The sequence below is a fragment of the Ictidomys tridecemlineatus genome, chromosome 2 (assembly GCF_052094955.1).
Source record: "Ictidomys tridecemlineatus isolate mIctTri1 chromosome 2, mIctTri1.hap1, whole genome shotgun sequence".
NCBI classification, from domain to species: domain Eukaryota; kingdom Metazoa; phylum Chordata; class Mammalia; order Rodentia; family Sciuridae; genus Ictidomys; species Ictidomys tridecemlineatus.
The window spans coordinates 196,750,862-196,764,235 of NC_135478.1; the positions used below are offsets into that span (position 1 = coordinate 196,750,862).

General features: G+C 36.2%; 1 protein-coding gene across 5 annotated transcripts in view; it reads left to right on the forward strand.

Moving 5' to 3' along the window:
- The window catches only part of Col28a1 (collagen type XXVIII alpha 1 chain), a 176,511-nt gene that overhangs the window by 49,093 nt on the left and 114,044 nt on the right, over positions 1 to 13,374 (forward strand). For all 5 annotated transcript variants that reach the window (XM_078040379.1, XM_021730704.3, XM_078040380.1 and 2 more), the window contains exons 14-17: positions 2,571 to 2,639; positions 5,338 to 5,406; positions 9,260 to 9,328; positions 12,884 to 12,952. In XM_078040379.1, the coding sequence (XP_077896505.1) occupies positions 2,571 to 2,639; positions 5,338 to 5,406; positions 9,260 to 9,328; positions 12,884 to 12,952 (276 nt within the window). The remainder of the gene's footprint in view (positions 1 to 2,570; positions 2,640 to 5,337; positions 5,407 to 9,259; positions 9,329 to 12,883; positions 12,953 to 13,374) is intronic.

Consider the following 13,374-nt stretch of genomic DNA (forward strand, 5'->3'; position numbering starts at 1 on the left):
TTATATCTAATGATATGTTAAAATATATAATAATCATTATATAAACAAATATATAATGATCATATATAAATTTATAAAAATATATAAATAAATGTATTTTAGAGATGTTTGTTAAAAAACAAACAAATATGCCATAGTTCTAACTGGTTCTCATGGCTTTGAAAAGGACACTGACATTTTTATAGAAGCATTTATTCTTTTTTAAATGACATACAATTATTATCTGTCAATAAAAATATTTTTAAAAAATGATCCTCTGGTCTTTCCTGACTACTAAATTAAAAGTATGGTTCATCTAACCCAAGTACCTGCTACTTCTCTTCTCTGGTTAATAATCATCTTCTATCCCGACTCTTTAACTGGAAAACTTGAGAACATACTGATGGTATGGAATATTTCTCTGACAGTTCACAGTAATTAAACCTTGGTTCACTGATTTTTTAATTCCCCTAAGTGCTGGCCCATGAGCCTTAACTCCATTCTCAACAGCTTTGAACGCAGGATTCCTTAACTCCTCCATTACTTTCACTTTCACCTTCATTGCTGTATTCTACAAGTGCAGAGGAGAAGGGAAGAAAATTCATTTATTCTGTGCAGCCAGAATAAATGTCTGTCACCACTGTGCCTAATGTAGACCAACCTCTGAGATTTCCTTATTTCTAAACACTCCACAAAGGACATTTGTAACAATGATGGAGCTGAAGTAAAATTAGGTTTGATAATTGCAGCAGGCATGTAGTCATATGTAAGAGCTCTAAATGTCTGTGAATCTTTACAATAATACTAGTGGCTGAGGTAGTACTGTCATCATTCTGAAGATGATGCTGAGGTTTGGAGAGATTGAATTATCTGATCGAGGTGACATTGCTAATACGTAGCAAAAGTCAGACTTGAACCTTGATTTAAAAGACACCAAAATCTCCTTTTAACTAGCATGCAAGACTAAATTCCATGAGACAAGGAGATCTGTCTGCTATTCCTAGTACAATTCCTTCCACTTCTTGGGTGTTTGATAAGTATTTGTTGAATGAATGAAAAAAAAAAACTGAGCTGGAAAAAATTCATTATGTTTAATATAAAAAGTTTCATTTTCATTAGTCCTGTCATTAGGGAAGAAGAAAAATTTGCTGTTCTTTGAGAATGTGCATGATTTTAACTTGGCACTTTTCAGTTTAGTTTGCAATCCAGTTTCATGCTCCTTTTTATTTCCTCCCTAGCTGACTGCTCTACCATTAGAGTAAGCTGTCATGGATATTAGTGCTTTGATTAAGATTTTGGATTGTTAAAGGTCACAAGCATTACAATTTAAATTCAATTAGATGTTAGCTTTTTCTTTTAATTAAAGTCTTTACTGAATAGTAAAAAAAGACTGTCTTTTAAAATATGCAATTTCAGGGCAAAGCACAAAGAAGTTAAACACTGAGATACAGTTAGTTTTCTTTCTTAAATACAAATTCATAATGGGTCTGCTACTGCTGAACATAATGCTGCAACCTTGTTCTGCCACCAGTCTAATGCATCTCTTAGGTAATCCTGGATTAGTGTACCTAGAGCCCAACGACCTTGTAGCCTGCAGTGTGCTGGCTTTGGGCCTTGAGGGAAATTCATTAGACTGTTCCAGGACTTCCCTAGTTAGCTAATCTGAATCATCTGAAGATCATTAGAGGAAATTCTCCGGTTTTTGCTTTTAAGAGGTTTGTTGTTAGTTCCTTTTCATTTCTTTCTTTTTAACCTTTTGGACAAGAAGAAAAGAGGAAAATTCGTAGTTTTTAAGTTTTTTTTTTTCTAGTTTAAATGAAAACCTTGCTATTGTTTTATGTTTTCCAAGTAGGGTGTTTTCTGCCAGTCCATTTCAAAGCCTAGGACCAAGAAGTCCTCTCCTCTTCTAGTGCCTTTAGAAGTGCTCCTCTTCTGAGCAATAGTCATCCAGACTTAATTTTAATCATCAATATGGAAAACCATGTTTCCCTTCATTGATCTATCAAGATAGCAGCTTATGCATAGAACTGCCAGTGGAGTCAATGGGTTCCTGAAATAATTCAAGTTTTAGTCCAAGTATATCAGGACAGAAATCAAAACACATGTAAGTAGTATCCAATGCTTTGCAACAGCTGTGCAGTGATTTCTTCAATGGGCTCCCTTAAAACTTAACCAAATTTTAAAATAACACTGCATCCTTCTCCAGATCACACAGTCTTGAATTTTCAGCCTTTCCTCATAGGATTTATTTCCTAATCCTTATTCCGAAGCATCACTTCATTTCCATTTTCCTCTAATTTGAGGATCCTAGAAGTGCTTATGCCAATCAAACAGAATAAGTATTTGAATACAAGGTGAATTTCTTCGTTACAACTCTACAATTCTGCTGATCAGTGTAAATGGTTTTCCAAAATACTTTGGGAGCTTACTAGAAGGACACTCAGGAAAAACTTAGGAGGACTATATCACCGCCATATCCTTGTGAACTGAAATATAATTATTCTCTTTCTTCCCTCTTCTTCCTTTTCTCTTCCTGCCTTTCTTTCTTGCTCTCTCACCTCCTGCTCCTCATTCCCTCCTACCCTATCCAGGGTCCCCGTGGTCCTGAGGGAGCACCAGGAGAGAGGGGCTTACCTGGAGAAGGATTTCCAGGACCTAAGGTAATAAAAGCTTCTGAACTAGGAAAAAAAAAAAAACCCACAGCACTTTGTCCTGCATAGTCATGAATCATAGATTTTTTAAAACACTGATTATTAGAAGTTAAGTATTTCCTGACTATTTGCCCTGTATTGTGTGAAGGAATTTGTCAATTTTCTTTTAATGTAAAAGTATGGTGAAATATTTAATTATAAAATAAGTCATCAACAGATTTCTATTTCATGTAATTACCACATATGAAATTAGAAACTCTCAGTTTGCAGTCATTAACGCTCCAGTGGTAAATAGCATATTGATGCCCAGAAGTCAAGTTATTCAGTGTAGCTATGGCAACACGGCTCACAGCTTTGTTTTATGAAACACAGATAGGATACAAAAATCTAATACATCAATTTATACTGCCATCAAAATCATAAGAAAACTGATTTTTCACTACAAGGACCAAACTATTATGATTTCAAACTTTCCTACTGCTCCCCACATATAATTCTTGGAGCTCAAGTTCCTCTGCACCAGGGCACGTCAAACTTCTGTAAAGGGCTGGATAGCAAATATTTTAGGCTTTGTAAGACATATGGTATCAGTTGCAATGACTCAACTGTGCTGTTGCTGCATGGAAATAGCCATAAAAACGTATCAATGAATGAATCTGGCTGCTGCAACAAAACTGTGTTTACAAAAAGCCGGCTATGGGATTTGGCCAGTGGGCTGTAGTTTGCTGTCCTGTTGTCTAGGTGGTTTACCCATATCTATAACACATCTGCCAAACACCGCATAGGAAATGGTTCTCCAAAATACGCTGGGCACTATTAAAAAAAATTTCACAGCAAACAATAATGTATTTCTGGGTTGTTGCTTCATTTCTAAAGTCTTCCCCACCCCCCACATAGACACACACCCACACAACCCAGAGAACCATATGTTGCTTTCCCAGACCCTGCACAACAGTTATTCTGTCAGGTCACTCAGATCTGACCTTCTCAATATGGCCTCATACTCTAAAATTGTATCTCATTCTCAGATTCTTTCATTATGATCAATACTCAGTTGTCTCTGAGAAACCCAAATCTCAAAAGAGGAAAAGCAATTGCTGTAACAAATAATTCATACTATGTTGTGAGCTGAATTTTGAAGAGGACCTTGTTAAGACATTAAAGTTGCCACAATAATGTTAGTGATATTTTGGATAAATATGATATTTCATAACTAAAGTATCATTCTTAGAAAACAGGTCAAAGACTTAGAACTACATTTTAGAAAGTTTTATGATACATAGTTTCATTAAATTTTTGGCACATTATAAATGTCTTTTTTTATGTGCAGCCCAAACAATCCGGAAAATTCAAATTGTGAAAATTATTTATCTTTATAACGTCTGTGTGTTTGTGTTAAAGATAAAGAAACAAATGAGGGCTGGGTGTGGTGCTGAACACCTGTAATCCCAGTGCCTGGGAGGAGGCTGAGACAGGAGGATCACAAATTCAAAGCCAGCCTCAGCAAAAAGCAAGGTGTTAAGATTTGAGACTCTTATCTCTAAATAAAATGTAAAATAGGGTTGGAGATGTGGCTTAGTGGTCAAGTGGCCCTGAGTTCAATCTCTAGTACAAAAACAAAACAAAACAAAACCCCCACAAACCTCAAACAAAACAAAACAAAACAAAACAACAAAAACAAATAAGAAATAAATATGTGAAACACTAAGAAGTATATTTCAGAGAATGCCTTAGTGACATGTTCAACATACTTTTATGTTAAATGAAGTATGATGTGATGATACAATCTTTATAATAACCCCAGGCTCTACATTGGCCTCTGTTTCAACAAGGAAAGAACACATGGTTTTCAGTGTTTCCTTAGGGTCAAGTACATGGGACTTTGCTCTTTGGTAATGATCAGAAGAACCCACCAGTCAGAGCACTTCATTCCCCAGCCAGGCAGACCTGTTGACTCAGTTAGATTGTGGTTAATTTGTAGCGAGTAAGTGAATAAATTATGGATAGAAATATATAGCTATATTTTCCTTTTTCTTAAGTTTCTTAAAAATGTTCTTTGATTTTATTCTTGGTTCTAATGAACTTATTAAATGGATATTGTTTCTGATTGACATGGTTTATTTTTATAACAAAGGCATGAAGTGCTATGACTTCATATAGTAAGAACAGCTGTTCACAGAGATCATTTGATCATAGAAGCAAATACAAGGTTTTCCACGAAGCCTTCTAAACCTAGATTTTCAATGAATGTCTCTGTAAGTTTAGATATAAAACATTTAATAAGTAATCCAATCTTGCGAGTATTGGTTCACATATATGAGAGACAAATTTTCTTGTACCATGGATCCAAGTGTAGCCATGTTAAGGAATAGAAGGCTTGATCGAGGTAGTTGTACCTCATGATTAATTGATTAGGTTCCTGGTTTCAGTATTTCTATTGAGATTGGAAATTGAGCTCTTTTCCAATTTCAGCAATGCTATATATGTATTCTGCTGGGACAGACTCCTTCCTGTGAAAATGATATGACTAATTTTTTTTGCAAGTTGCAAATCTTAGAGTCAGTTAGAATTACTCATTCACAGTGGGCAGTGAATTTGGATACTTGATTGAAAAAATCAATTTGAAGTATAATTCATAGTAACTTTAATGTAAATCTTGTAAAATAATTTTAATCAATGCGCTGATATCCCTTCCATGCACTTTCAGGGTGAAAAGGGTTCTGAAGGACCAATTGGCCCACAAGGGTTACAAGGCCTGTCAATCAAAGGGGACAAGGTACTGTATACAAGGTGTATAATGGAAACAATGCCAGTAAAATTATTTTTGTCATTGCTTTTAATGAGTGTACACTTTAAAACCAAATATAACATGACAATCATGACACATAGGTATTCAATTAATTATAAATCTTGTCTATGCAAGGTATATTTATTATATTGGATGAATTATGATCTGGGAAGTCCTATTATTTAGAGTAATGTGTCACTTATTTGGTTTCTAACTTCCTGTGACTTCAGTCATCAGCAAAGCATCTTTGAAGACAGACATTAGCAAAAAAATACCTGTCCTTAGTGTAATAGAAAATAGTTGTTAAAAACATTTTGGCCTCATTACAGTCCATCTCTACCTTCAGGCATTCATTCAAAAATATTAAAATAATAGAACTCATTTAAGAAAACTAGTGTTGATACCCTATAGCAAGAAACAATAGGAGTCCACCTTTAGTTAAACAAAGGTTTACTGACTCATTGCAACATGGAAACCATAAACCCTGGGGGACCAACTGCAACTAGGAAGGAAGAAGAAGAGATTTTTTATAGAACTTGGGTTTGTGTTGGGTGACTTTTGGGACCTTTCAAGATAGCATAGGTTGCTTTGCATTGAATGCTACCAGAAAGTGGGAATTATTTTAAGGTTGAGTATTTTAATGAGTCTCATCTAGAAACTGAGAAAAATGGTGTTAGATTGAGATGTAATAGTCAAAGAAGTAGCAGCAACTCGTTTCAGCTAGTGCAGGAGAATGTTTGACCACTTCTAGGGATTTGGACAGTGTTTGTGGTTTGTCTGTGCTCAGACATGAGTACAGAGCAGTCTTGCTTTTGTCTTGGTCTGTCGCTTTGATGAGCTTGTTTATGTTCAGCACTGCAGCCCAGCTGCCAGGGTCAGGTCAGCTCCAAGCCATCAGACGTTGCTTTACTCTTTAGCATTAGTTACTCATTTTCTTTAAAATATCTGAAGATCATGACCCTAATTAGAAGGGGTGGTGAGGCTGGTGACAGAAGTTACTGCAAGCTGCTCAGATTCTAAAGAGCAGTGGGAAGTGAAAGTTGTCAAGGGGGGGAGACAGAAGATATGTGCAAAAACCAGAGACCTCATATCAATTTGGAGTCATTTATATGCCAACCATTAAGCACACATTATATTATTTATTAAATTAGAGTAATAACTGATACTCATGATTATCCTCAATCTTGAAATGACTTATACCTTTTATTTTCTGGTAGTTATTTCTTCTGGTTGTCTGTATTTGAATAGCAGAGATAATGATAAGTAATGGATCATATAAATTTTAGATGCAATACAATTCTTGCTTCAAAGAGCTCAGCTCTGGTTGTAACTGCAGTTCCAAAATACTTCCAAAATATGTAAGATGTTCTTTTTCCTTTGGGGGCAGTGAGAACTAAATACAATAGAACCATTGTTTTGTGAGTTCAGTAAATTAACTTTTTCAAGGGTTGTTGTGACATGGGCATTTGTGTTTTTACATCTGGAGCTCATGCAAAGAAAACGCTTTGCATAAAAAGCTTTTATTTGCTATCCCCTTCCTAAATCAATACTGTCTTCTCTTTCCTTTCCCCCTTTCTTCCTCTCCTACTCTTTTAGGTGCAGCATCAGATTCAAAGACTTTGGTGTGATTCAAGCGATGACATAAACACCGTGTGACAAGGGCTCACAAATACATATATTTGGAACAAAACAAAAAATTAGTTATGACACAGACTTTAATTGTAAAAAAAAACTGTACAAAAGGATATAATTTTCATGTGTTTATTGAATACATGCAGAATAGTGGTTATGAGTTGGGTTGAGGAGTGAGACAGAGTGTAGATTTGAATCTCATGTCTGCCACTTAATAGGTATGTGACCTGGAGCAAATTACTTAAGGTCATTTGGAAAATGGTGAGGCCCACCATAGAGAGTTATTGGGAGCATTAGTGAGAAAAATTATGAAAAGCATTTAGCACAGTGACTCTTGCATCATGAACAATCAAGTACTGAATCAGAATAATCGGGTTCTGGATCAGAACTTGAGTTTATAATATTTTCCTTATTTATTTAGACCAAGGTGGACAATATACTAAGAAGTATGTTCCAGAGTGTAACTTGGCACAAGTTTAATATAGTTCAATATTATTTATATAAAGTATGAGTAGGGGCTGGGGATGTGGCTCAAGCGGTAGCGCGCTCGCCTGGCATGCGTGCGGCCTGGGTTCGATCCTCAGCACCACATACCAACAAAGATGTTGTGTCCGCCGAGAACTAAAAAAAATAAATATTAAAAATTCTCTCTCTCTCTCTCCTCTCTCACTCTTTCTTTAAAAAAAAATAAAAAAATAAAAAAAATAAAATAAAGTATGAGTAGTATTTACTTTTGTTCATAAAAACATATTTACATAGCCTCAGCTGCCTGTCCGTCTTTCTATGACAACATTATTGGAACATAAGCACATGTGCTGCTTTGTGTATTGTTTATGGCTGATTTTACACTCTCAAAGCAGCATTGATCAGTTACAAAAGAGACCTAATTTTCGTCCTCAGGCCCAAAACATTATTATCCCACTGTTTTTAGAAAAAGTTTGCTGACCTGAAGTTGTCTAAATATAGTTGCCATTGAAATAAGTGGTCAGTTCTCAGTTGTCATTTGACTTGACCTATCAGCACCCTTTCTTGCTCCCTCACCTTCTTGAAGCCCTCTCTTGGCTTGGTCTCTGGGTGCTCCTTCTCAGTCTCTACTGCTGTTTCTTGTTCATTCCTCTGACCTCTAATGACTGGAGAGATTAAAGGACTCAGTCCTTGGACCTTCTCTTTTTTTCAACTCTTGGTGAAGTCACTCAGTTAACACCGCTCAGAGAAAAGCAAGAACAAGTACCATTGTCTCACAGGACGTATTGATCCTTCTGCCTGGCCACTGCCATGTATCACCTACCACTACTACTATTGCTACTCTCCCTCATGGTCCCCATCTCCACCCACACAGTCTCCTTGCTGTTTCTGAAATGTACAGGGATCATCCTTATGCTGGCTGTGTGCTCTGCCTGGAATGCTCTTTCTCCAGGTTTCTACCTGGCTCATTCCTTGTCATCAGTGAGGCTATCCTGGGTTCATTATCCAATTGTTACTGCCACACCATTTTCTCAATTAGTTTTTCCCCTACAGACTGATCATTATTCAATGTAGCATTTATTTTATCTACTTGTCTTGCTTATTGTCTTCTGTTTCCCTTACTAATATTGTAAGTTCTGTTAATGATAGAATTTATTTCCTGGGAGTAGAAGGTAGGGTTCTTTAATTTTGTAGGCTTCACCTTAGATTTTTCTTAATTTCAAAATTGAAATACTAAGAAGTACATTCCAGAGTGCATCTTCGCACAAGTTTAATATAGTTCAATATTATATAAAGTATGAGTAGTATTTACTTTTGTTCTTTTAATAAGATTTGGAGAGGAAAGTAACTTAGAAAAATTTAAAATATCTTCTTTGATTTATCTTTCAAATTCCAGTTGTCTTATACCCCAAGAATTTTAAACTCTTAAATATTTATGTCATGGTCCTAACAGGAAGTTTTTATATTATTATGATAACTATTCAGAAATTCTGGTTGTGAGAAACATGTTTTCTAAATATAAACCCATGCACATACCAACCAGTTTAGACAAAATAGTGAAAATGTCATTCACTCTTTTGGCAAATTTGATCTAGAGATCATCAAAAGCAATGAGGTCTTATGATTTTACTTGTTGAATTTTTTGAAGTATAAATATAGATTTTAATCAAGCCTAAATTCAGACTGGAAAGCATAAAAGAAGGAGGTTTTATTTATTGTTGTACTTTTGACGTTTTCTATACAGGGAGATTTGGGACCTGTGGGCCCTCAAGGACCAATGGGCATCCCGGGCACTGGGAGTCAAGGAGAACAGGTAACTGATGCTTGTTTTCATTCTCATGGTACCAAGCATTCCAGCCCAATCCTGGTGTTCACTGAAGGCCAATTCTGCAAACATCTATGAGTACATTTGACAGTCAAATTGCAATGAAATATATGTTAAGTCCAGAAATGAATGTAGAAGGAGAGTTTCATGGAAACATTTTCGTTTAATAACTTTCCAAGACTCAAATATAAATTTTATGCTTCTTGTGCTTTGACTTTTATCACTAAAACCTAATTAACCAGGGTATGAGTTTGGAGGTAACATTTTATATTTTTAGTTCCCCTTGGGAGAGCAGTCGTCTACTTACGTGTCAGTTTGTGATTATGTCCCACTTTGTGATTATGTCCCACTCGGTCCCAATGCCAAGGGAGAACTTCCCACCCTTATCTACACACCAAACTAAAAATGGTATTAAACTTAAAATAAGGACCAGAATCGGAAGTGATCAATTTATTTAAGTGGCATCCTTCCTGGATATAAGCAAACTACAAGTAGGATTTTATAAAAGTCATCTGGCCCCTTTTGGTCAGAAGAAAGGAAAGACCTCTGTTTCTACAATCTGATAACTTTTGGAAAAACTGGATAATTGTCTAAATAATGTGAAAATAGTATAACAGTAATTTTACTATTATAATTTACCATACACTTTGAAAATTAAAAAAAAATAGTGTGTTATATGTCATATTGGGGTTCATTTTGACATACTCATAAATGCATGTCACATAGTTTTACCATATGCATTTATCTACATATCTCATTTAATAAAACATCAGTAGCAAATACAGATTTATCATCCAGGTTAGAAAGGGACAAGTTGGTTTGATGAAAATTTATGGTTAAGGTTTGGATTATCCTGTGGCCTAGAGCATGAATAGTGCTTCTTTTATCGGGGGTATTAGGGAAAGAAGAAAACCTTGAGACAATTCCAAATCTCACTAGACATTTAGCTGTGAGTTTGTTTCTAACCATCTGCTAACTTGTTATTATTATTACATATTTTTGTCAAACCAGGCAACAGTGAAGTTGGCTATTACCCCTCTTTCCATTTCCTTGCTCTTGGCTGTGTTAAGAGGATTAAGGCGCAGAAGAAGCCAAGATAAATCTGTAAATAAATATTTAGATAATAATTAAGAGTTGAGTGTTTTGACTCCTGAAGGATCCTGGATTGACTCTTCCACCAGGCCTTCTCAGGATTTCTAGTGTATTTTCTGGGTTCATCAGGGCTCACATTCTGGTCCTGAAAGCTGCCTGATGGCACTGCCTCATCCTGTGTCTTATGCTGAGTTACCACTCTGGTGGAGAATGAGGTTCAAAGAGAGACGGGTCTGTCCAGATGGCCAGTGGATCCCAGCCCGCCCAACTGTGGCTTCCTGTTTCCTTTAATGCTGATCCTTGATGGAGTTTGTTGCAGCTTAAAAAGCAAACAAACAAACAAAAAACTCAAACCTCCTTGACTTCCTTCATTTTCTTCTCCAAGAGAAAAAAAAAAAAAAAAAGACAATTTTTGAGTAAAAATGTCCTTATAGAACTGACCCCTAATGATAGGAAGCAAATGGAATGTATTCTTTGTAAACTGCTTTAAACAAGAATTTATTTACCCCATTAAGATAAATGACATAAATTCTACTTAAATTTAACCTGTGTATGCAGTTATTCAATTTTCTTCTTATCCTTAATTTAACAAGTTTATCCATTGAATTATTGTGATTATTATTTCTCCCAATGTCACTTATAGAAATGAGTTTTCCTACTCATCTGTTTACGAGTGAACTTCTGTTTCCATCATCATGTTTACAATTTTTTTTAAAATGACCTCCAGATTTTCACTAAATATTTGGAGGCTTGATAGCTTCAGATGTTTTACAAAATAAAGTGGAATATAAATAACCACATACAGGCATGTACATCTACATATGGCACATCCTGTAATTTTTTTTGTCCTATTTGTATGCAACTTGTGGACTACTGTAAAAGTCAGAAAGGGTTATGTTTTGTAACCAGTCAATATTGACAGTGCAACAACCTTAACTTCCCCAAATTGTCTGGGCTGCTTACCTTTGTCAACCAGAGAAAAAGGGACTAGTATTTGTATTTTTAAAATGAAAAAGCAGTGGTATCATCTAAAGGAGAAAAGGGGATAACATCTATTACATTATAACTGCATAAAATAAACATTATTTGTGGGATATAAGCAAAACAGATTTTTTTCTCTCTAGTCATTCTTTAATGTTTTTTCACCCCCTATGGGGGACTCTTTCTGTCTTGAAAGAAATTTCCAATAGACTCTAAACTTTAAAAAAATAAACAAATCACTTTTAAGTAATAGAAAGTTGTAGGGTCATTGCAAGTTGCCAGTCTCAGATTTAATTCTGTAACAAAAAGTGTTCAGTCAATATGTTAACTTTGCTTTTAGTCTTCATTATCTGGCACCATCTGTAGGGAGGGAGTGTTTCTCAATTCTCTGGGGCTGAGCCAGGGAGAAGGCTGGATGTGAGGGCCTGAGGACTCTTTCTTGTTTGGTGCTATAGCAGGTGGCTTTGGGCACTCAGAGCTTTGCAGATGTGTGAAGCTGACCTCTTCCTTGTGGGGCTCCTTCATGGGTCTCTTTGACTGTCTCTTCTAGGATGTGATGAAGAGTCCCTTCCTGCAGCTGCTCCTCCCTCTCTGCTCTGCTTTACTGGGGACTTTCTCTGTTGGAGTTCTGTTATCCTTCCATGTCTCTTGGGCCAGACTGATAATAGTTCCAGGCCAACTTTGTCTCACACTTAGCATACAATTTCCTTGCAGGGACATCTCATGTGACTTTTGCCCTGGTAGACTCTGGATCCACAGACGGCCCCTGGCTTCTTTTGGCTACTACAGGCCTTCTTAGCTTTCTCAAGCTTGAGTTGGATTCTGGCCCCTTGGTTCCCCAAAACAAAAATCAAATTATACAAGTAAGAAATATCCATTGAAGTCCTCTTTCTAGACTAAAGAAAGAGGTAACTCAAACCCCTTCCATTTTCTTAAAAAAAAAAAAAAGAAAGAAAGAAAAAGCCCTCCTTATAATCTAGACTACCGGAGAACTTTACAAGTCCTCTCTTCCTCCCATCTGCAGTGTGAGGGAGAGAATCAGTCTGGTCATTCTTCAGTGTGGCGTCTGCTGGCTTGTTGCTTCTTAGAGCCCAGATCAAACTTTCAATTTAACATCTCAATATGCAATCGGTCCAAGAAGGGGTATAGGGTTTGCTTGCATGTGACAGAGATATGAATTGGGTCAACAATTTGGTGAAATTATACTTTTCTTATTTAAAATTCCAAGCTGGCCTGGTGACTCTCCATCAGTGTTGTTAGGGGTTCAGGCTGTTCTCTTCTGTTAGTCTGCCATCCCATCTAGGGTTCAACTAGAAGCCCTTGCCACTCCATTCAAAAAAACGTTTATGTCGTATAAATCATCTATTATGGAATGAGAACTAAATGATCGTGTTAGAGGACTTGAAACTGTTATTACCCAAATATCTTCTTGATTTCATTAATAAAATTCTTAAAATTTTTATTTCAAAGGGAATCCAAGGTCCTACTGGTCCCCCTGGTCCACAAGGACCCCCAGGACAAGGATTACCTGGTTCTAAGGTAACTTTCTAAATGACAGCAGAGTTTATCTATAGTAGAATTGCTGTTTTCTGGTCAATGTTATTTGGAAGAGAACAGATAGAGTGAACTTAGAAATCAGAGATCTTTATACCAAATATTACTGATATTCCTAACAATTTATAAATTGTAATATATATTCTTTATGCTTTAAGAAGGTTTTACTTACACAGACTTATTTATATTCTTTGATATTTTGGGGTAATAGACCGTATTCTGGCAACGCAAACTGTAATGTCAGTAGACCGTGGGCCTGTGGTTCCAGGCCTCTCTGGGTTTTGGCTAATTGGTTTTCTCATAAGCACTCCCCCAGGAGTGCTGTTAAGGAGACAGTCAGAAATGAGCTGAATGGAACCATTACTTATCATTCTGCAAAATATTTATACTTAGCCTTATGTTTTATT